General features: G+C 47.3%; 2 protein-coding genes across 10 annotated transcripts in view; one reads left to right on the top strand and one right to left on the bottom strand.

Moving 5' to 3' along the window:
• The window catches only part of DDX11 (DEAD/H-box helicase 11), an 85,891-nt gene that overhangs the window by 52,751 nt on the left and 10,611 nt on the right, over window positions 1-22,529 (top strand). For 4 of the 9 annotated variants that reach the window (XM_060279962.1, XM_060279963.1, XM_060279961.1 and 1 more), the window contains exons 25-26: window positions 1,078-1,153; window positions 2,411-4,706. In XM_060279962.1, the coding sequence (XP_060135945.1) occupies window positions 1,078-1,153; window positions 2,411-2,703 (369 nt within the window). In that variant the 3' untranslated portion in view covers window positions 2,704-4,706. Of the gene's footprint in view, window positions 1-1,077; window positions 1,199-2,410; window positions 4,707-22,529 lie in introns of those variants that run through there. The other 5 variants (XR_009558293.1, XM_060279966.1, XM_060279965.1 and 2 more) reach the window with 4 other exon arrangements.
• WASHC1 (WASH complex subunit 1) overlaps window positions 5,343-22,529 on the bottom strand; it is a 55,819-nt gene continuing 38,632 nt past the window's right edge. Inside the window, exons 4-12 of the mRNA XM_035126792.2 lie at window positions 20,455-20,566; window positions 18,098-18,244; window positions 14,872-15,008; window positions 11,714-11,849; window positions 10,739-10,943; window positions 9,613-9,747; window positions 8,720-8,878; window positions 7,824-7,892; window positions 5,343-6,104 (exon numbers count right to left, since the gene is read on the bottom strand). Of these exons, the coding sequence (XP_034982683.1) occupies window positions 5,953-6,104; window positions 7,824-7,892; window positions 8,720-8,878; window positions 9,613-9,747; window positions 10,739-10,943; window positions 11,714-11,849; window positions 14,872-15,008; window positions 18,098-18,244; window positions 20,455-20,566 (1,252 nt within the window). The 3' untranslated portion in view covers window positions 5,343-5,952. The remainder of the gene's footprint in view (window positions 6,105-7,823; window positions 7,893-8,719; window positions 8,879-9,612; window positions 9,748-10,738; window positions 10,944-11,713; window positions 11,850-14,871; window positions 15,009-18,097; window positions 18,245-20,454; window positions 20,567-22,529) is intronic.

Below are 22,529 nucleotides of genomic sequence, written 5' to 3' on the forward strand. Positions count from 1 at the left end.
CTTTGCAATGTGGCAAAGCAGTGTAAGGACATGCTTGCGTCTTGGAGATCTCTTTTCATAGCCATGTACCTTTTTTGCTGTTCTTGGGAAAGAGCTACGTCCCCCCCACCTTCCCCCCCATTGGCCACCCAAATTAGAAAGTTAATGTTGCTCCTTTGAAAGCCAAAGTGCTTAAACACACACACACACACACACTTTTGCTTCATTCATCTTAAGTGAGAGAGGCTTGTAATTATTCCCCATTCTTACATGCGGTTAATAGCTTGGTCCTTGTAATGGAATTTAACTACTGCAGTATCAAATTAGTGGCTGGTAACAGAGGTTCATAGCTTCAGGCAGAACAGCGCTTAGGGCTTATTCACGGGGAGCTCATAAGACAGCCTCTGCTGAAAACTTTATTACATCTGAGGTGAGGGGGAAACTGTGCACAGTTCCTCTTAGGTGGCCGATTCATCACTCCTTGATACTGTGACAGGATTTGCTTGTTGTGCATGAGCCATGCATGTTGTATTAATTGCCCTTAATGTCCCTGTGCATGGAGAGCACTGGCTGTTTATTGGCTTGGGAAGGAGATTGTGCTGCTGCTTTCATGATGTAAGGTTTTTTTTGGGGTTTGTTCTTTGGTGAATCAGGCAGGATGTGTGTGTGTACCTCAAGCAGCACGTTCCTGCGAGACCTCTTATTTTTGCTTCTTATGCAGGGCCCAAATCAAGATGGAATCTCAGCCTTTGAGATTCATTTGTCGTCACCTTATTCTAAAGCTAAACACCTAGACAGGTGTTTCCCCATTACTTGGGTTAGCTCCCTACTGTGTGCCTTTGAAAACTGACTCCTCCTTTTACCCTTTCTTCAAGCTCAGCTCCAGCTAGTACTGGATATGCAACCTGACTTGACTGGCAGGCCAAAATGTAGTTCAAGTCCTGGCTGCTTTCATGCCTGCTCTGGTGCTGCCCTCAAGGAAGGGGCAGTCTCTGAAACTGCTGCAGCGTTCAGGGTGGGTAGCCAGGAAGGCTCTTGACTCTTGGGATACTTTGCTCATTCTTACCTTTCCCTGTTGTCTTGGTTTCCCTCCTCCAGCCAAAAACTGCAGGCCAGGCACCAGGCAGAACTCTGATTGAGAACTTGTGCATGAAAGCGGTCAACCAGTCAATAGGTAAGTGCAGGATTTGCAAGTGGGTTTTGATGTTCTCCAACAGAGCAGTGACGGTGGCTTCCTGTGGGCTGGCAGAGTTTAGAAGCAGCTATTTCTGATGCATGTAGCCTGAACCTCAAGCAGTGAAAGCAACAGGAACAAAAGTACCAACTTCTCAATAATTTTGTGTAGTCCTCAAGCTGCCGTCCATCACATTAACCCAGCCTTGTAATTAGCTGGGTAAGAATCTCCCCGCAGCAGTAACTGGGCAAGGAAGCTTTTGTAAGCCAGAAGAGGAACTGGCATTCTTTTTCATGCTGCTGTTATCTCATACATTTTGGGGGGGCGGGGCGGGAGGAGAATAATTCTGTGAACATGTGTAAGGTTGCCTTAGTGCAGGTATTGGGATCTTTTAGCCCTCCAGATGTTGCTGAACTACAACATCCATCATCCCTGGCCATGTTTGCTGGGGCTGATGGCTAGGGATCAACAGCATTTGGCAGATGAAAGATTCCCCACACCTGCCTTAGCGTCACCAAGATAACTAAGCAGTTAGTTGGGGAGGAGGAAAGCTCAGATGTACAGTACCAGCTTTGCTTGTACATTTAAATCCTGGGATATCCTGTTAAAGCTCAAACGTGCATAATTGGGGAGAGCTCTGCCTGAGACTCCTGAGAGCTGCTGCCAGAATAGACTGTATGCCGTGGACACTTAAAAGGTAAACAAGAACCACGTGCATGTTGCCTTGATTCCAGATGCTTAGCTTTTTTAGCAGCATGGAGTAAGGAGCCACATGAGAGGAGAAAGTTGGGTGGTCAAGCTGAAACCTATCACATAAGCAACTGTATACCACTGATTCAGCTGAGTGCCCCATTCCTAGAGCAAATACAGTCATACCTCGGTTTAAGTACTCTGTGGACCCGTCTGGAACGGATTAATCCACTTTCCATTACTTTCGATGGGAAAGTTTGCTTCAGGTTAAGTACGCTTCAGGTTAAGTACAGACTTCCAGAACCAATTGTGTACTTAAACCGAGGTACCATTGTAAATGCTTGTATGCAGAGCCCATTCTTGGCACCCATGCCTTGGGTACTTGAGACTGCAGTTTACAGGAGAAGCCAACCGGGCTCCTGCTTCCAGATGTTGTTGGACTACAATTCCCAGTGAGCTGGAATGATTGAAGTTGTTGCCAAACAACAGGTGGAGGCATCACGTTGGCTGCTCCTGCTGTAATAGGTTGACAGCTGAGTGAGTTGTGTGTGTGGCTCCTCTTAACAGGGAGAGCAATTCGCCATCAAAAGGACTTTGCCAGCATTGTGCTCTTAGATCACAGGTATGCCCGCCCAGCTATTTTCAACAAGCTACCTCAGTGGATCAAGAGCAGGACTCAGACCAAACCTGTCTTTGGGCCAGCCTTTGCAGCACTAAGAAAGGTGAGTCCTAATACCAGGCTCTGCTTATTCCCACAACACACACACACACACACACACACACACACACACACACACACTGCATGGAATGAGAATCTTGGCATTGGTAAGCTACCATGGCCTGCACTGGTTGGTTCATGAGGGTGTGTGGAGCACCAGCTCACCAACATCATCAAATGCCTGCCTTTTTTCTTAAATCTAGTTATAGACATAACATTTAAGGAAATTTCGAAGCTATTTGAAGGGGGGAAATACTTTTTCCTCCAGTTTTCCCCACGTCATTTTATTTCTTGATTTGGTGTATTTCCAAGCATAGACCAGGTTCCCCCTCCCCACAATGGAAGAAGTGTGTAAGAAAGCAAGATGAGTTAGAGGCTGTATTGAGCAAAACTCTTGTCACCATATTGTAAGAGGGATGTGCTTGGCAGAATCCCAGGCTGCATTCCTTGGCCTTGTTGTCCAGTTAAACGCAGAAGTGGTGCTACCATCGCTTACATTTTTGTCTTTTGAATCTTCGATCCAACAGATTTGCAGCAGCATGAATTGGATGGCAACAATATTAATGTTGCTCAGTTCTTTCTCCCACTCTCAAGTTCTTTGAGGCCTAGTTAAGAGGGCAGAAACAGGCACCAGCTACGCCCAACGAGAAAGCACTGAATCCTTCTCCCTTCTCTTGTGACAATGGCAGTACCCTCCAAGAGGCAGAAATACATCTTCCACTTACATTTGAGAGTACAGTGGTACCTCTGGTTACGAATGCTTCAGGTTACGAGCTCCGCTAACCTGGAAGGAGCTGCTCCTGGTTGCGAACTTTGCCCCAGGATGTGAATGGAAATCGCATGCTGGAGGCCCCATTAGCAAAAGGATAAGCCTCAGGATAAGAACGGACCTCCGGAACGAATTAAGTTCGTAACCAGAGGTACCACCGTATACAACTTGGTGCTTGCTTGTCCCTTGGTGTACATGTTTTGTAATGATACTGTGCATAGTTTTACAAAGAAAGTCTTCCTGTTAATATATTTAGTCTCCTAAAATGATTTCTGAAACTCTTAACACCTGGTCTTAAACATTTCTTTATTGTTTGGAAAGAAAGTATTTCGTAATCCGTTTTTTTCCTTAATTTTTTTTGGGGGGAACCCCCCCAAAAAGGCTTTGGGGACCCCCCTGAGTTTTTCCCTTCCCCCTAGGCTGTCACCTCTCTACATCCAGTAAATGGGGGTGGCACTGCCTATCAGCTTCCTCCTGTGTCAGCTCAATGTTGGCACTGTAGAATGTAGCAGGAGAAATGGTGGGGGCAAAGCTTGGAATTAGTTGGTTCTGCCTCCCCCCTCCCCAGTTCCAGCAGTTGCTTAACACCTGCTCATGGCTCAACTGTTGGATTGTGCTCCTTGTTGATTCTGGTGGTTCCACGCCTGATGTAATTTCCGTTTTGTGTTCTGCAGTTTCATGTGGAGAAGAGATCAAGTTGTGAGTCTTTACCCTTCAGATAACGGAAATGCTTGCAGCTGCCTCATCCCTCTGTGTGAAGTATGTTCAGTGTTTGTTTATATCAATATTGTTTTTGAATTCCTCTCGATAGCTAAAGCATTCTTTCAAACCTCATGCTCAAGGAGTTTTGTGTTGCCAAGCCTTTAGGCATGTTGTACTATGAGATCAGGTTACAGAAACCATGTGGGAGGAGAGGGGTGGTCTTCTATTGGTGCTAGACCAAGAGTTGCTCTGTTCCTGAGGGTAAGTGAGCAGCTGTATCCCTTGTTCATTAGTTTCCCCCCCTTGCATATTTGCACCAGGGGTGGTTCTGGGCCCCTCTCTCTTGTCATCTCTATAGGATAAGGGCTCCTATACATCTGGATTTTCATTAGTGGAAATGATGTGCTTTGTGCTTTGTCCTGGATCTCAGATGGGTGGGAGAGAAAACCCAAGCAGAGGTTTTGGAGAACTTTAGAGGTCTGTTTTAAATATCCTTTAAAGTGCGAGAAGCCAAAGCTTCTTTCCCCCTCCCCTCTGCTCAAATGTGACAAACTACAAAGTGAAAGAGAGCAAACGTGTGTCAGGAGGACACTGACTGGGGTCACTTCAGCTTTTGAAGCTGTAAGCCTGGCTGATGAGAAGTTTAAACTGAATAAATCCTTTCAGCAAGGGGGGCGCTAAGCTTTCAGCTTGCTTATCTGAACTTTAAGCAAAAGAGTTCCTGTTGTCAAAGCAACAGCCACAGGACTGGTGAAGTAGTTACTGGTCCATCCAGGGAAGAAGACAAGCTGTGTTTAGGGGGGGAGAAGGAAGACACAGATCTTGCATGCAAGAACGGAAGGCTTTGTGAAACCACTTGCTCCTTAGCCCTCCATGCATTAAAAGCGGGACCCACGTTTTACAGTTCCTAAAGTATTATATAAATGGGAGACCATAATACACATAGCCATTTGATAGCTAAGAACTCTCAGCCAATTATACTTCCCTGTTAAAGATGCAGCCAGCTGTTAAGTGCTCCCCAGAGCAACTAGAAAGAGCTTCCACTGACTACCTTAACCTAATGTGACCATAAGGAAATGTAATCTTTCGTCCATAGATAATTGAGGGTAAGGAGAAAGGGGAGAGGTAGATTTACCTTCTGTATAAGATGATCTCCTATTGTTTGGGGGCAGAGAAGAGAAAACTGGAGAGTGGTGACAGTCTGCAATTAAGCTTCTCCTGTGGCCATTCAAATAGGGCAAGGCGTATGTGTGTGTCCCCAAAAAGGTTAGTGGCGCCAGCTGTAACAAAAAAGTGGCCACACCCCTGGCTTCCTGCATATCAGATTTTAATTCTGACTTTTACATTCTGCACTGAAGATACATAGCAGAAAACAAATCAGCAGTTAACTTGCATTTGACTTTTTAAAAATCAGTACTCCATTGCGTTGACAGGTAAGGCTGCTGCTTCCTTGCACAGCCGACTACATAGAAAAGTGGGCTTAAGAGAGAAAATGAAAAGCCTCTCCCGGTCCTTATGCACCATTAAAAGCCCCTATCTCTCCCCCCTGCAGACCTCAGACCAAGGAGGTAAATGATGCTCTTCATGCATCCCATCTCACTGCAGGGGCAGGTCTTCTCAAAAGGAGAGAAAAAAAATGTGACTTTGGTCTTCTGAGCATTAGAAGCAGGTCCTGCAGAGAGGGCAACTTAAGATGGTTCACACAGCTGGGCAGAAGCAGCAATTGTCTATCAATAAGCATACTTGGCAAGAGTTAGAAACAAGCCAGGACTGGGAAGGGGAAAGACAAGCATCAGATCTCTCAATTAGACCAGTGTGTACCTGACCAGAGTTTGCCTCTCTCTTCCTGAAGTGCTTTCTTCAGCCCAGTAGCCGTCCCACGTTAACAGCATGGAAGTGAACAAAGCCCCAAGGGCAGATCTAGGACTCCCAGTCATCTTCATCCTCTTCGCCAGCTGGCTGCTGGGGGGGTGGCAGAGGGGGGATCGTATCAGAGATGCGGCCGAAGGCACCCGCTGGCACGTTGGGGGTGTTGCTGTCTCCTCCAGCTGCAGGCCCTTTGCCGGAGATACCTGCATTGGGAGGAAAGGAAAGCACATGCTGCATGAAGCCAGTGGCAGCCGGTGAGCTAGAGGGCAAGGGAAGCAAACTAGCTCAGCAAACAGGAGGAGGGGGAACCGGAAAGCCTTCTGTTGAAACCTGTGCCCGTCCCAGGAAAGGAAGGCTTAAGGCAGGGACAGAAAACCTTTGACCTTCCAAGCTGCTTTTGCACTATAGCTGCCCCCTGTCCCAGCCAGTTGTCAGGGATGATGGGAGAGAGAAAGTTCTCATTACGGGCTTAATGGGAGGAGAATGTCTCATAGAACACAATGGTCAGGCCTGAACCTAATCCTGTAGCAAGTATTTTGTCTTGCCACTGCTCACGTTTCCTTCTCAGGAACTCCAGTATGCCTGCAGCATTTCAGCATTTGGGATTTTAGAGAAAAGTGTTATGCAGGGCATGGAGAAAGTAGATACAGAAAAGATTCTTTCTCTCTCTTTATCTAACACTAGAACTTGTGGACATACAACAAGGCTGAATTTTGGAATAACTTAGGAAAGGTAAAAGCTTTAAAATAGGATTTTGGACAAATTCATGGAGGAGGAGGGCTGTCAATGTGGAGGCAGTAATTTGTCCGCATACCAGTTGCTTGAAACCATGGTCATGTTCTGTTTGCTGCTTTCCTAGAGGCATCTGGTTGGCCACTGAGAGCAGGATGCTAGACTAGCTGGGCCATTGGCCTGATCCAGCAGGCTCTTCTTACATACAGCCATCACAGCCAAGTCAGCAAAAAGCAATCTGGTGTTGCATCTTTTGTGCTATTTTGCTGCACATGGATTTTCAGACTGTTGCAGTGAGTTTCACATTAAGAAACACAGTTGGAGCCTGTTTCACTTGGTAGGGGGCTACAGATTTTGCTCCAGATATAACAGATCTGGGAGCAAACTGAATCGTTGTGGGGAGGTGAGAGAAGTCTCCTAAAAAAGCCAATTTGGGAGCGACATCAATACCTTTCTAGTACAGATGAAACTGTGAATATTCATAGCAGTGTTGGGTGCATCGGGTTTGAACAGGTCAGCACCAATTTAAGCGAAAGGGAACCATCCATTGAGCACTGTTCCACTCAAGATGGACTTGCCCCTTGCCACCCCTGCTGCCATGCCCTGCCTGCCCCTTTCCCCCACCCAAAAGCGCCTGAAAACCCTGGGGGAGGAGGAAGTGTTAACAAGCAGCAGAGGGCAAGAAGAGCAGCTTAGCTGGGATATCTGAGTGTTCATATCCAACACTTGAGAAACCTCTTGACATTATCTGAGTGACTGATTAGTTTGGAAGACTTCGAGAATCCAAATTCATTTTGACGGGGGGCAAAAAATACCTCTTAACAGCAAGCCACCTGGTTGACAGAACTTGCAGAGCAGCAGGTAATTCTGCTAGTCAGCATGAGACCCTCTCTGGTGGACAGGAGGGTGCAAAAGTCCCATCTAGTCCAGCATTTCCCACAGTGGCCTGGGACGTGGAGTAAACCTGACCTCCCCCCCCCCCCATGGGGAATTTCTCTCTCACACACACAACTGATTTTGAAGGTTTTAAAAAAGTGCTGGGGGGACTCTAAATCTGCATAATGTGTAACTTGGCTCTGAACCTCTTGATCAACTGCAAGAAGAAAGCCATACTTTCTGCTGTCACGGGGCTCCCTAACTTTTGCCTTGCTAGAAACCTGGAGAGGGAACAGTGATGCATCTTAACATACCTTTGCGCCGGAGGACCAGTTTGTTGAAGAGATCTGACATGAGGTCTCCACCCTGCCCTGTGGCTCTCACTGGGGGGACGGGGGACAAAACCACAAATACAAAATCAGACAGACAATAACGGAATGCACAAAGTATATATAGTACTTGACAGACTTCATTTTTAAAAAGACAATGGGAAACCTGGTGGGATTGCTCTACCTGCACCGCTCTGAAGGTTTATAGCAATATTGGTATACAATACATGGGCAGGGCTATGAGTGTGTTGCAGTGCCAAAGGAGCACAGAAACCAGGTCCAGAGCTTTCCTTTTAAAAAGCAACAAGGTTCTAGCTCTCATGGCTGGGCAGATAGGGACAAAACCTAGCATTAGTTGACTCAACCCCCCCCCCTTGTGCTTTTCTCCCTGCCACCTGCCCTACCAGACCAAATGGGCCCTATTAGCGCCACACAGTTTATTTGAACCAAGCCTAAGGAAATGCAAGGTTATGATGTAGTCCAAGCTGAAGAGGGCTTAAAAGGACCCCTGACCATTAGGTCCAGTTGTGACCGACTCTGGGGGTTGCGGCGCTCATCTCGCTTTATTGGCCGAGGGAGCCGGTGTACAGCTTCCAGGTCATGTGGCCAGCATGACAAAGCTGCTTCTGGTGAACCAGAGCAGCGTATGGAAACGTTGTTTACCTACTTGCTTCCCATAATAACCTTTCTAACCAGCAGCCGTCATTCCTAAGGAAATGCAGTAGTGTAGTCTTGCAGGTTAAATGTGGTCAGTAAATACAGGGCCCAGTCTGCTGGAGGGGGCACCTTAGGCTCTGCCATGTTTGATCCCATTTGACACAATCCATTGGGTCTTACTTTGGGGAGGGGGGGACACAGAACAGGGGGAGAGCAGCCAGCACCTTGTTCTTGCTCCTTCTGCTTCTTCTTTTCCAGCTTCCGCTCTTTGACGCTGCGGAGGTTGGCCTTCCCAATGCCGCCAGCCTGGCGGATGGACTCTAGCAGAGTGGCCCTCCCACTTGACGGGTCCACAACCTCCTTTGGTGCCCCCTGAACAGCAGCTGCGGAGAGGGAGAGAAATGGGCTCTTCAAAATACCCGCAATGTGGGCCCCAGCAGTAATTGCATGCCTGAATTGGCTTTGGGACCAGTCCAAAAGGATGCGACAAGATGCCTGGCTAAAGAGCTCTGCTGTTTTTGCCCTGGGAGCTTTGGAGTTCTCGTGGCGTGGCTTTCTGAGCATCATATGTTAAACCACTCCACGCCCTCCCTCAAGGTCCCCCTGCTCTCTAGGTGCAAATCCCAGGGGAGGGACCAAGGGCCAGCTGATGCTCTTTTCCAAGCTCGAGAAAAATCTCCTTTAAAGGAGAGGTCAAGCGAACTATAAATTTAACAAATGCTGGTGTAGTGACTAGAGAGACTGAAGTCCTCAGTCCAACTCTCACCTCAGCCCTGAACTTGCTAAGCGGACTCAGGCAGGCCACTGTCAGCCTCAGCTCCTCCCCATTCCCTCTGCACCTCAAATCTGTCATATGGGGGATAGTAATGAGCAGGGGTGTGGAACCTGTGCCCCACCAGATGTTGGTAGGCTCCAACTCCCATCAACCACAGCCAGCATGGCTCAGTAGTCAGAGCTGATGGGAGTTGAGGTCTAGCAATATCCTGTGGGCTGCAGGTTAGCTACCCCTGTTGTAAGAATTACAATTGGATTGTGCAGATTCATGAACATGTGAAAGGGCTATGCAACTGCATTACAATTAAATCTTCCAGATAACCCAGAGGAGTGCCAGCCTTACCTGATGCTTCTGCGCTGCTCTCTTTGCTCCCTTGAGACTTGGACAGAGGTGGGGCCTGAGGAGGGGGCGGGGGAGGTGGGGGTGGGGGTGGAGGAGGGGGAGGAGGTGGGGGTGGGGGTGCACCCTCCTGAAGATCTGAAAGAGGGACAACGGAATAAAGATTAACAAAATGAAAGGCGAATGCAAACGTCAGCCCTCTTTCCGCATCACTATCCTCCCCCCTAGACGGAGGGTGCTGAAGCTGTGGCCCTTTAGCTGTTACTGAACTGCAGCTCCAATTGCTCCTGATCATTGGCCATACTAGCAGGAGTCGATAGAAGGGAGTTGCCAACATCTGGAGCACCACAAGTTTTCCAACCCTGTCCTGGATGCTCCTGAGTTTTCAATTCTGCTGGCCTTTAGGACAGCAATTAGTTGTACCCCCATGTTTCAAGAAAAAACACAATTATCACTTGGGGCGGGGGAGGGGGGCGCGGAATGCAATAGGAATAACTCGCAGAAGGAAATGGTCTGGCCCCTCTGCAACCAAATCAGACACACACAGTCACAACCCCAAACCTCCTAAGAAACAGGACCACCATACAAGTCAGCCCCAAATCACCATTCCCCAATGTTCGCCAGAACCATTAAACTAAATCAAGGGTGTTCTGGGTCTAATTCTTTACATCAGGAGCAGAGATCATCACTTCCTCCTTAAAATGAGTTGGCAATCTGCAAACCTGGCAGCCCTATTCATTCCCCTGCGTTCAGATGACATAGTAAGAAAGCACACAGAGACAGTCGTTTCGGACACGCCACTTGTGGGTAAAAAACTGACAGTTAAGAAAAGCTAACATCGGTATGCTCTCCCTTTTCCACCTATGCTCCCTACAAACAACAAATAATGTAGAAAGTTAGCAGGGAGTTACTTAAGGCAAGAAGAGCCTGCTGGATCAACCAATGGCCATTCTCACAGTGGCCAGCTAGATGCCTATGGGAAACAGGCAGCAAGCAGGACCCCAGCACTAGAGAGCTCTCCCCTCTTGTGGTTTCCAGCAGCTGGTATTCAGAAGCATTGCTGCCTGTGACTGTGGAGGCACAGTATAGTCATCTTGGCTGGTTAATGGCAAAAAAGGAGGGGGGATACCTTGCCGAAAGGGCTCTGCAGTCTCGGTGCTGAAGGTGGGGAGATCCAGTACAACGGGGCCAGGAGCAGAAGGCGCAATGCCAGGCCCAAGGTCAGCACTGTACATGAGGTCAGCAGCAATGCCAGGCAGGTCAGGCAGATAGGAAGGCACATCTATCTCAGGCACCTGCCCTAGATCGGGCACGTAGAAGTAATTTTCAGCCACCTGGAATATACACAAAAAGTGGAGAACACCCCGAGACTATTAGTTGTGGTTAACAGCAAGACACACACACACGCAGGACAGCCAGGAGGAACATGGGGAGAAATGGCAACCAGAGCCCCCCTCTTCTCATAACCTGGAAAAATATACTTGGTGTTTATTTTTTTAATGTAAATGTTACTGGCCCTCGCCAGTTTCTAGGCAAGCTCACGGTGACCCTTCTTTCTCTGAAATCAAATGTGAGGTAGTTAAGGGCTAACAGGCCTCTCAGAAAGGTGTGGGGAGGCAACAGATCTCTTTCAGAGGAAACCCTCATCACCAACACTTGGAGCCTAGCCCTGGGAAGACGGGCAATTTGGAATCTCTTCACCACCTTCCCCTCTGTGACCCTCCCCAGACCCCGAGATAAGTCCTCTGAGGTCCTTCTCTGCATGCCACATTTGAGGGAGGTGTGGAGAGTCATGACAGAATGGGATGTCTCTCCAGCAAGCCTCCTGCAACTTATGGCATGCTTTTCCCAGAAAGCTCTGCCTGGCGTGAACCTGGTCATTTCAGCTTCTGGCAATTGCATTTTTGCATTCCTGGGCAGCATCAGTGATAACAGCAGTACTGTTAAATCTGTTTTTAATATGGTTTGCGTAATTCAATCACTGCAATATTATACTACTGTGGTTATAAATTGCTTTGGGGCATTCGGAGTGGGAAGCAACCTACACATTTAAGAAACCTAAACCTTCCCTGGCTCCTCAGCCTCACACCCCAGAATGTCTCACCTGCTGATCCAGCTGTCCTCTCTTGGTGATGGAGAGCGGGGCATCAAAGAGCTTCTCTTCTGTCTCTGTCGCCAGAGCCACATGGGTCTTGGTTACCGCTCCAGCCAGAGGATCAAGGAAAACATACTTCTTGTAACTGGCCACAAAGAAGGAAGCGGAGGAAAATCACATTAGTTCATCTCAACCAGAGCATAGCAGACTCGCGCAGGCAGGAATGTAGGGCCAGACTAAAATGAAAATGAGTTCCTGCTCCAATTATCAGGATTTCACCTTCTTGCAGACTCCACAGAGAGCCAATAAATGCTGCCACAAGCCTGAACCTGCACAGATCTCCATCAAAGCAACACAGCAGACAGCAGCAGTTCTAACTCTTGATTTATTGTGGGATAACTAGCAAAACTGATTTGAAATTTTTAAAAAAGAATTTCAAAAACAGTAACCTTGAAGAGGCAGACAACAGCAACTCCCAAGTCAGAGGAAGATTTGAAACAGGCATCCCCAAACTTCGGCCCTCCAGATGTTTTGGACTACAATTCCCATCTTCCCCTACCACTGGTCCTGTTAGCTGGGGATCATGGGAGTTGTAGGCCAAAACATCTGGAGGGCCGCAGTTTGGGGATGCCTGATTTGAAACATATCTGTATCTTCACTTCCTTAACAACCTTAATTTTGTCCATGCTCTCTAGCCAGATCATCATTGTACCCATTTTGCTGATGAAAAACCAAGGTTAAAAGATTCTACCTTGCCCGGGGAAGCAGCAGCAGAGACAAACCTCTAAAATCCTGCTCACATTTAATTTGCTGGGCCACAAAACTGCATAAATTTGCACTAGCTAGGGCCAAAGTCAAGGGCAAGTATTCTTCCACAGGCATAGAGCAGGAACTGAGATGTGAGGGTACCACAAAGGGGAACTTGCAAGAACAGGGACACATCTATCAACCAGCTGACATTTCTTCTCTCCTGCTCAAACCTCCCCCTCCATTTCTTTCTTTTTATACTGTTGTCCAGGGCAAATCCACTGCCCCAAGAACACACCTCTTTCAAGTGCACACACAGCTGGTGCTTCAGAATGTTATAAGCACAATTATTTATGAGAAGACCAAAAAAGAAAAAAGGGGGGGGGACACAAGTAGATGGTGGGTGGGAAGGAGGGAGGAGAATCCTCCTAATCAGAAGTCTGGGAAGGAAACCAGGCTTCAAGTGGGTGGGTTTCACAGGGAGAAACAGGACTAAAGAGGAATTCTCAGGTGTGGGTGCTTCAGAAGTAAAACAAGTTCAACAGGTGTGATGCAGCTCCGCCTTGCCCTGCCTTGTTTCCTTTAAGACAGCCACATTCTCCAGTCCTCCACTAAGTCCATTAGAAAAGTCACAGCTCCTCCCGAGAAGATGACTGTCTACTAGTGACTAGTGGGGTGACTAGTGGGGTGACTAGTGGGGTGCCACAGGGTTCTGTCTTGGGCCCAGTCTTGTTCAACATCTTTATCAATGACTTGGATGATGGGCTTGAGGGCATCCTGAGCAAGTTTGCAGATGACACCAAATTGGGAGGGGTGGCTAACACCCCAGAGGACAGGATCACACTTCAGAATGACCTTAACAGATTAGACAACTGGGCCAAAGCAAACAAGATGAATTTTAACAAGGAGAAATGTAAAGTACTACACTTGGGCAAAAAAAATGAAAGGCACAAATACAGGATGGGAGACACCTGGCTTGAGAGCAGTACATGTGAAAAGGATCTAGGAGTCTTGGTAGACCACAAACTTGACATGAGTCAGCAGTGTGATGCAGCAGCTAAAAAAGCCAATGCAATTCTGGGCTGCATCAATAGGAGTATAGCATCTAGATCAAGGGAAGTAATAGTACCACTGTATTCTGCTCTGGTCAGACCTCACCTGGAGTACTGTGTCCAGTTCTGGGCACCACAGTTCAAGAAGGATACTGATAAGCTGGAACGTGTCCAGAAGAGGGCAACCAAAATGGTCAAAGGCCTGGAAACGATGCCTTATGAGGAACGGCTTAGAGAGCTGGGTATGTTTAGCCTGGAGAAGAGAAGGTTAAGGGGTGATATGATAACCATGTTCAAATATATAAAAGGATGTCATATAGAGGAGGGAGAAAGGTTGTTTTCTGCTGCTCCAGAGAAGCGGACACGGAGCAACGGATTCAAACTACAAGAAAGAAAATTCCACCTAAACATTAGGAAGAACTTCCTGACAGTAAGAGCTGTTCGGCAGTGGAATTTGCTGCCAAGGAGTGTGGTGGAGTCTCCTTCTTTGGAGGTCTTTAAGCAGAGGCTTGACAGCCATCTGTCAGGAATGCTTTGATGGTGTTTCCTGCTTGGCAGGGGGTTGGACTGGATGGCCCTTGTGGTCTCTTCCAACTCTATGATTCTATGATTCTATGATTCTATGATTCTACAAGGAAAGCTGGACCACTTGGGCAGGAATCAACACTGAAGCTGCCCAATCTCTTAATTTCCAGAAAGGCCGCCTGCACCTTCCTGGCTATATGTAGCCTCTCTGATTGGGCACTCTGGAGTCACATGTCACTCAAGAGCTCTTACAAATCAAATGCTACCAACAATCCTGGAACCAGCTGCAGGGGCTGCCAGCTCCAGAGATTACAGTGTGTTGTGTTTGTTTGCCTAGTTTAGAATGAATTAGTCTAGTTTAATGTTTTATTATCCTTTGGACTGTGCACACTCTCTGTTTCTCCCCCCTTCTCTCCACTTTTTAAAAATGCACCTCTTAAATAAACTGCTTAATTAGATTTCTGGGCTGTACTGGTTACTGGGAACACTCAGGTGTTGGCTGCCTCAAGTGTTGCTTGGACTATTTCAGCTAAAAAAAGGTACGCTACTGGTTTAATGTGTGTGGGAGATCGGAAGGGGTGACAGGCCAAAGGGACCAGGCAGGAGACTTTGAATTTGCCTGGCAGTCTCCTGACTCCCAAGAAGACCACTGTAAGGCAGTGAGAATCCTTCATCCCTTGCCATGAGTAGTGGCAAGGAAAGAAAAAAGGAGGGGCGGTTCATCTGCTGGTAGTGAGCTACCGTATTGGGTTGGGGCTGCAGGAGGGCGTCACCGTCCTTCACAGCAGGTATTTCAGTCCACTTGGGACTAGCAAAAAGCATCAATTAGCAGGCAACACTTACAGGTTCTCTGTGGTATTGAAGAGCAGCAGAGAACTCAGAGAACTAATATTCCCAGGGAGGCTCCCGAGACCTTCTTCTGCATCATCTTCCTGATGGACTTTTGCAGTGACACAAACTGGGAAGTACTTCAGTTTCTCCTGCAAAACAGAAGCAATGCAGCTGCCAACAACGCAGACGAGGCGGCAGGTTCCTTGCCCATTTCCCAGGGAATGGGGTGCCACCTCTGTCTCTCAAGAGCATTGCACTGCTCGCCACAATTTCTATTGGGTTGAGGGGTGGGTGGGTCAAACAGTATTGTTCCTTCCCTGTGCACCCTAAGACATTGTTCCAGCTCAGGGAATCCCCTGCGCGGTCCCTGCCAAGGTGGGAGGTCAGATTTCCACCCACCCACCCACTGCAACTCTGTCCTCCAAATATAGCACTGTATTCCCCCCCTCCCACAAATGCATAGGAATAATTACAGCCAAGTACTTAGATGGAAAAGAGCAGGAAGAAGACGTTTCCTCTAACACTTCACAAGTAAAAAATCAAGACACACAAGCTGGTCTCCCTGTCCTCCTACCCGGGTTCACCATCTCACCTATTCCAAATGCTTCATGCCATGTCTTTGACTCTGCAGTAGCCTCCCCTGCTCTCTTCCCAAAGCCAAACGGGTGATTTGGAGGTGGGGAGAGGTTAAAGATATAGGGGGTTTGGTTGGTTAAAGGCGTGAGTAGTTCGGGGTCTTGTTACCAGCATGTAAGATTGACCTGAAAACCCGAAAGACAGCTTTCCCCTGCACTGATCTGTTAGGTAGCTCAGATCATTTGGGGAAATTTTGCCCATGGCCCTGCAGCCTTCAGAGTATCACAGGGTGGTGACCCTCAAAATAGGCATTTTCCCACCATTGCTCCTGCACTGTGGAATGCTCTTCCCTTCGCTGTAAATTGAGCATCACAAATCAGTTGCTTCAGATGTCTTGTAAAGACATACCTTTTTGCCCAGGCTCTGTGTGACCCATAAGACTGGACCCTGTTACTACTGAATTCCTGCTTCATCTGTTTTCATAATGCCATTGAACTTTTCATGTTGTATTTCTGTTTTATGGTACTGCTTTATTGAAAATATAGCTGTATCTCCTGAATAACTCACTCTCTCTGTCTCTGTCTCTGTCTCTCTCTCTCTGTATGTGTGTGTGTGTGTATACACATATATACCTAGTAGTGCAGCAATAAAACTGCTAGCACATTTGCAAAAAGGTAAACAGGGTTCTGTATGGTTTCAAATTGGATTTGGTTGGAATACATGACCCTTGGGGGTCTCTTCTAACTCTGCAATTCTATGATATATGGTACACATACACACACACTTTTAGATAAGAGTAAGAGAGAGAAAGACTCTCTAGATAAATTGATATACACCGAGAAATGAACATCTTAACATGTTCCACAGTAAAAGGAAAGGACGAACTGTTATTGGGGAAGGGGTCAATAAACTTCAGAAATAAAACCTTCCCTCTGAGCATTAATATTCATGCATCAACATTTAATTTTTAAGCACCAAAGAGTGCTGATGCCTTTGCTAGCAGCATTCCCTGTCCTCGCTTAGTCCTGGAGCAGCGAGTGGTTGCAAAAGCCTCCCTTTGATAAATTTCAATTAGCACTGCATGCCTGCCACTCTGTCTGATAGGTCTCGCTTCGCATCTCTCAAGACGGTGTAGCTTCGCTCTTGCCTCCCCCTGCTATAGCATAGGTGTAATGGGTTCAGCAGGTATTCAAACATCAAATGGAGAATTATACTCCACTGCGGTGCTAGCTCTACAGAGGTCTTCTCAACTCATACTTTCCAGATTTTTAAACTGGAGCCTTGCACGTGGGAAGCTACCAGACTGGATTGCCCACCCAGCCCAAAGCAGCAGTGGCTCACTAAAATTCTTGGCAGAGATCTTTCCCTGCCATCTGCTAACTGATCCTCTTAACTCAGTGGCGGGGAGCAGCGTTTTTGTTTCATTTCATGAGAATATGTGAGAGTTTAATGGTCATCTTTGTGAGGACTAGCAACACACTTCCAGATATGCCTGCTATGTGTCCTTCAGAGAGTAGCACACGGCACACTTTATCAGCCTCTCTTTGAAAAATGTCACTGGCAGACTCCAGCTGACTAGCGAGGGCCAGAGGGGAGCAGCTGGAAGCAGCCGTGCCTTTGGGTGGGCTAACAAGCTCTCCGCACACTTCCCATGACTTCCGAGCCCAGTCTGAAATATTCATGTCACTTTTTACTGTGACAGACTCCGCTTCCATTAAACTGCAGGAAAGTTTAAGGCACTGAATAATTCAAAGGCAGCTTTATTTTTGGGTTCTCTAGGAAGGAGGAAAGAAAGAGTGCACCCAGAAGCAGTTTATAGTTGATCTCTGGTCTGAAGGAGAGAAAAAAGAGCTTTCCCATCTGTTCCAGGTCCCAGAACTGCATGTTAGCCACGTCCGAGGAAGGCAGCATCACATGCTGGCACTCCTCTTGAGGACAGAACGTTTCCCTGGCTAAAATAAGACCTGTAAAATGATTGGTGAGCTATATTGCTTGCCTTACTTGGGTACTTAACTGCCTGATTCTCCGCAGCCAACAAGGGAATCCCAGAGGGAATCCTAAGAGCCGGAGGAACTGCCAGTTGCATTATAAAACTTACTTGCTAAAAGGAAAAATACTCTAGGTTTGTGGGCACAGACTCTGGTTCAGTAGCTCCAATGTTCTAGTGAGGGCACAACACTCTGAAATGGAGCTCCTTGTGAATAGGGAGCTCACATTATGGAGAACACCTTAATAACTTCCTAGGCATAAGAGTTTGAAAACCTCCGGACCAGAGCCTGGGAGAAGTAGACTATTACCAAGGGAACTAAGAGCTTCTCCTCTCTTCTTCCTCAGTCTGTCCCTCTGGGGCCCAAACAACTCAGAAAGCAGTTTGTCCCCCACCTCTGGGTGACACAATCAGTAGGACACACACACACACACACACACACACACACACACACACACAACTTGCCACCCTGATTTGATACCCTGATACAGCAACAGGGGTAGAGAACCCTCCTGTTCTCTGCCATACTTCTGATTCCCTAGGGTTCTCCTAATGCTATTCCTGCCGCCCCAATTAAGGCTTTCATCCACACATCCCAACCGTTCAAAATCCAAACCCAAGAGGAGTCCCATCCCTGCCGATACAGGATGCTGGCAAGCTGCCTGTCCACCTTACCTGCAGTGTTTTCTCATCTAATACTCTGTGCTTGCTCTGAATCTTGCGCCTTGGTCGTTTCTGTGCATCCAGGTCTTCAGCACCGGCAAAAATAGAGGCGTACTCTTGCAGCCGCTCGGGAGCAGGGTATTTGGAACTGGAGAACACCTGGGAGGACAAACGCAAAGGGAGAAATAGAATCTGAATAGGAAAAGGGCATGTTGCCTGGACACATTCAATGTGGCGATGGAAAGTGAGCACATATGGAATCAGTCTGTAAATGCAAAGCTAGGACTCATGAACGGCATTTGGGTGCCTTCAATTCACAGCTTTTAATTCCTTACCCATGCAATAAACCTACAAGTCATGCTGAGGCACTCTGGGATATGGAATATAAATGCAAATAAATCCCCCCCTTGACTCATTTTAAAATGGCTTTTTACTGAGAATTGGAGGAGTACCGTCTCCACTGAGGGGGGAAAGCTCCATTAATTAGTTCATCTTGCCACCTGTGTGTGTCTGGTGCCAAGATCACTATGCAAAGGAATTAACTGAGTGGCTGCATGGTCAACCAGAACGCACACCCTCCAGCAATGCCCTGATTGGCTAAACAAAATCTACCCTTCTCTATATGCAGAGTGTTTTGTATTAAAATGGCCTCCAACTTTGGTCTGATCCAGGGGTCAGCAACCTTTTTCACCCGTGGGCCGGTCCACCGTCCTTCAGACCATGTGGTGGGCCGGACTATATATTTTTTTTTTGGGGGGGGTGATGAACGAATTCCTATGCCCCACAAATAACCCAAAGTTGCATTTTAAATAAAAGGACACATTCTACTCATGTAAAAACGCTGATTCCTGGACCATCCGCGGGCCGGATTGGGAAGGCGATTGGGCTGCATCCGGCCCACGGGCCTGAGGTTGCTTACCCCTGGCCCTGGCTCAGAGAAGGGTCATGAATTGCAACCTCTATGCAGGCCTGGGTGTAGCCTGCTGCCTCAGTGGGGCCCATGACTTTAATGGTTGGTATGAGGGCGAGAGAAGCTGGCTTTGTTATTTCCTCCTCTGCACTCGAATTCCTGAATATATTTTTGCACCGTTAGCCTTTTCTTAGTTGTCTTTTATTGGCAGTGGGTTTTATGCTTATACCCTCCTTAATAAAGTATTGCACTTACCCTGCTGTGCCTTCTTGGCTCTAAATCTGGTACCTGGGTGCTTGGCCTTAGGCTGTTGAGTAACTGTGGGCTTGGGGCTCAGAGGACAGCGATTGGTCTGCCTTTTGCCTCTGAGAATCCCAAGGATGTCCAGAAAGGGTCTGAGTTTCCCCTGGGGGACTAACAGGTAGCAGCAGGGTTGGTTTTTACCCTGGTCATTCAGCATCCCTCTTCCAAGGAACTCCTGAGTAGGTGGGACTGTCTAAGGGCGCCCTCCCAGGAGAACCCTTTACAACAATGCACTTAGTGGACTCAAAACCATAGGCACAATGTGAGAATGGAGCCCTTGCAATGTAACTAGCGAGACCCCTTGTGGGTCAATGTGATTCCAGACAGGGGAAATCAGTTTAAGCCCTGTTTCAGATAAACAGCTCCCCAGTGACTGTGGGCGAGCCCTCATCTCTTACTAACACTCAAACTCGGCCATTTCATTTGCCACTGAAAGAAAGATAGAAATACTGCAAGGCACTTTATGCACCGGGGGGGGGGGGGGGGAAGCGGCTGAAATAATAAAAGAGAAGAGGACTTTGGAATATCAGAAAGCAGGAGCATCTATTGAGGAGCATCCTTTGGGCTCAGTATCAGTAATGCTCTAGGATTTAATAAGAGAAACTGAATTGGGGAGATTAAAGGCAATAGAATTCCACCCCCACCCCTCCAAAAAGAGAAGAGAGGCTTGCTGCAGATGAGCTTAAAGCTGTGCAGTGCTTCAGCATAAGGGCTCTGAAAAATTCCAAACACCTCGAATTTGTGGTTGTAATGCCCTGGATTTTTCTGCCAGTGAAAACCTCCTCTTCCTCCGACCCAAATCAAAGGATAACTAAAGTCCATAAAGGGGGCACTGGTGTTACATATAGGGCCCCAACTCCCAACAGCCTCAGCTGGCAAGGGCGATGGTCAGGGATGACGAGAGCGGAGGCCCACCAATCTTTGGAGGATACCACATTGGCTGTCCTTGCACGTAGTATGTATTTGGACAATCAGGTCAGGGAAAACATTTCTTCCAGTACAGATGCCAAGTGCAGGGGGCAAAATCTGGACTGGGCAACTGCAAGAGCCAGCCCACATCCACCGACACCAGGATTCCCATCTATAATTAGCTAGGCCCTTTAGTCAAACCAGTGCGAGGGATTTCAGATGAGTAGCCACAGCAAGCACGCGGTACCTTGATAGCTTTCTTGCTGCCCTTTATCTTCTCGATTTTGGCTTGAGCAAGAGTGACTCTCTCATCAATAGCCCGCAGCTGTGTCCGACTGGCCTCCACTTGCTGGGAAATCCTAAGAAAGAATCCAACATTCAGACAAAATACTCAACTGTTAAGCCAACAAACCACTTAACTGCTCAGCCACCTACACTTTTCAGACTTTTCCTGTGGCCTCCTGAAACCAGCTTCTGTGTTGCTTTTCTGCATTTGTCTTCAGGCTGCATTCCTTTCTGGGCAGCCTTTGGAGGGCCACATGCTAGTGGTGGGCGAGGTCAGAGACAAAAGTGGGTGGAGCAACAAATGCAAATTTTACCTTTATACACACATTCACACACCCCTCTCTAACCTATGCCTGGAAAAACAAGAGGCGTTATCAGAGTTCAAGCACACATTCTGGCTGGGCAAAGGCCCTTTGAGTATGAAATTGGGCTAGTGAAGGATGTGGCCTGCAGAGAGTTCCAAGGGCCACACAGAGAAGGCTGGAGGGCCGTATTGGAGCCCTGGGCCTGAGGTTCCCCATCTCTGTGCTACCATAAGTTTGCGTCTGCCAAACGTTTTAGCTTTCTCGTATCTCAATGTGCTTGTTTACACTGTCCTCTATAAACCACCTCCAAGATTTGGCAGTGCTGAGTGACCAGGCGAACACTTTGCTTGTATTAGATGACAGAAGGATTGAGCAAGCAACAGGGTTGGGGGTCTGACAGTGCTTGGTTTTGTTTTGATGGGAAAATATTAGAATCCAGCTCTGCTGGAGTGGCAATGTAGTGGGCAGGCCAAATAACTAACATTGCTTCATTCTGCACCTGCCTTTACCCCTTCCCCCCATTAAGAAACCTACCCCTCCCACCTAAATCTAATCCTTCCGAGCTTTTCACCAGTGCTAGCAAAATCTCCGCCTGAGGCACATACAAGTGCCCAAACTGCATAGAAGATCCCCAAGTCAATAATCCAATTGTTGCTGACTAAGGGATGTGTACAAAGTGATTGTTACTGCAGCCTTGCCAGGGCAGCAAATTCACAGCACATCTGTAGAGAACCTAAAAATAAAACCAAGCAATTGTGGGATACACACTGTTAATTGTACACTGCATCCTAGAGTAGGCGCTATACTTACAGGTGTGACTATGAACAAGAACACTTTGATTTTCATTTATTTCAACCATAGTTTGGAACTTTCCCTGCTATTTACTGTCATTGAGTATTTGTAATATTTCATAAAATATTGTAATAAGAAGAGCACTTTGATTTTGAAAGGAAAGCTGCCTCACAGTGAACAATGGCACCTCCAAGAACTTCCACATGAAAAGGAAAAAAACTGCACAGCTGAGCATGCCAGCATCATCTTACCTTCTCATTCTCGAATGAATATGTGCCTTATTCCAAGTCAGACTAGCAGCCCACCCACCCAAGTCCTATCTACCCTGAATGGAATAGGCTCTCTGTGGCCTTCGGGTCTGATATCTTAAGATCCCTAAACTAAAAACCCAAAGGACTAAACCTGGGATCTTAAATACGCAGCGCATATGCCTTTAAGCCTTACACATTTTAACTCCTGGGATAGCTCAATTGGTAGAGCAATGAGACTAATAATAATAATAATAATAATTTATTATTTATACCCCACCCATCTGGTTGAGTTTCCCCAGCCATTCTGGGTGGCTTCCAACAAAATATTAAAATACAATAGTCCGTCAAACATTAAAAGCTTCCCTCAACAGGGCTGCCTTCAGATGTCTTCTAAAAGTCTGGTGGTTGTTTTTCTCTGTGACATCTGGTGGGAGGGTGTTCCACAGGGCGGGTGCCACTGCCTGGTTCCCTGTAACTTGACTTCTCGCAGTGAGGGAGCCGCCAGAAGGCCCTCAGCGCTGGACCTCATAATCTCAGGGTTGCAGGTTCAAGCTCTGTGTTGGGCAATAGATTCCTGAATTGCATGATTTCTTCATTGCAGGGGGTTGGACTAAATGACCCCCAGGGTTCCTTCCAACTCTACAACTGTGATTCTATTCTTCCTTTCTGTCCTCTTCCCACATGGCACT

Source organism: Zootoca vivipara, chromosome 10 (assembly GCF_963506605.1).
Source record: "Zootoca vivipara chromosome 10, rZooViv1.1, whole genome shotgun sequence".
Lineage (NCBI taxonomy): Eukaryota > Metazoa > Chordata > Lepidosauria > Squamata > Lacertidae > Zootoca > Zootoca vivipara.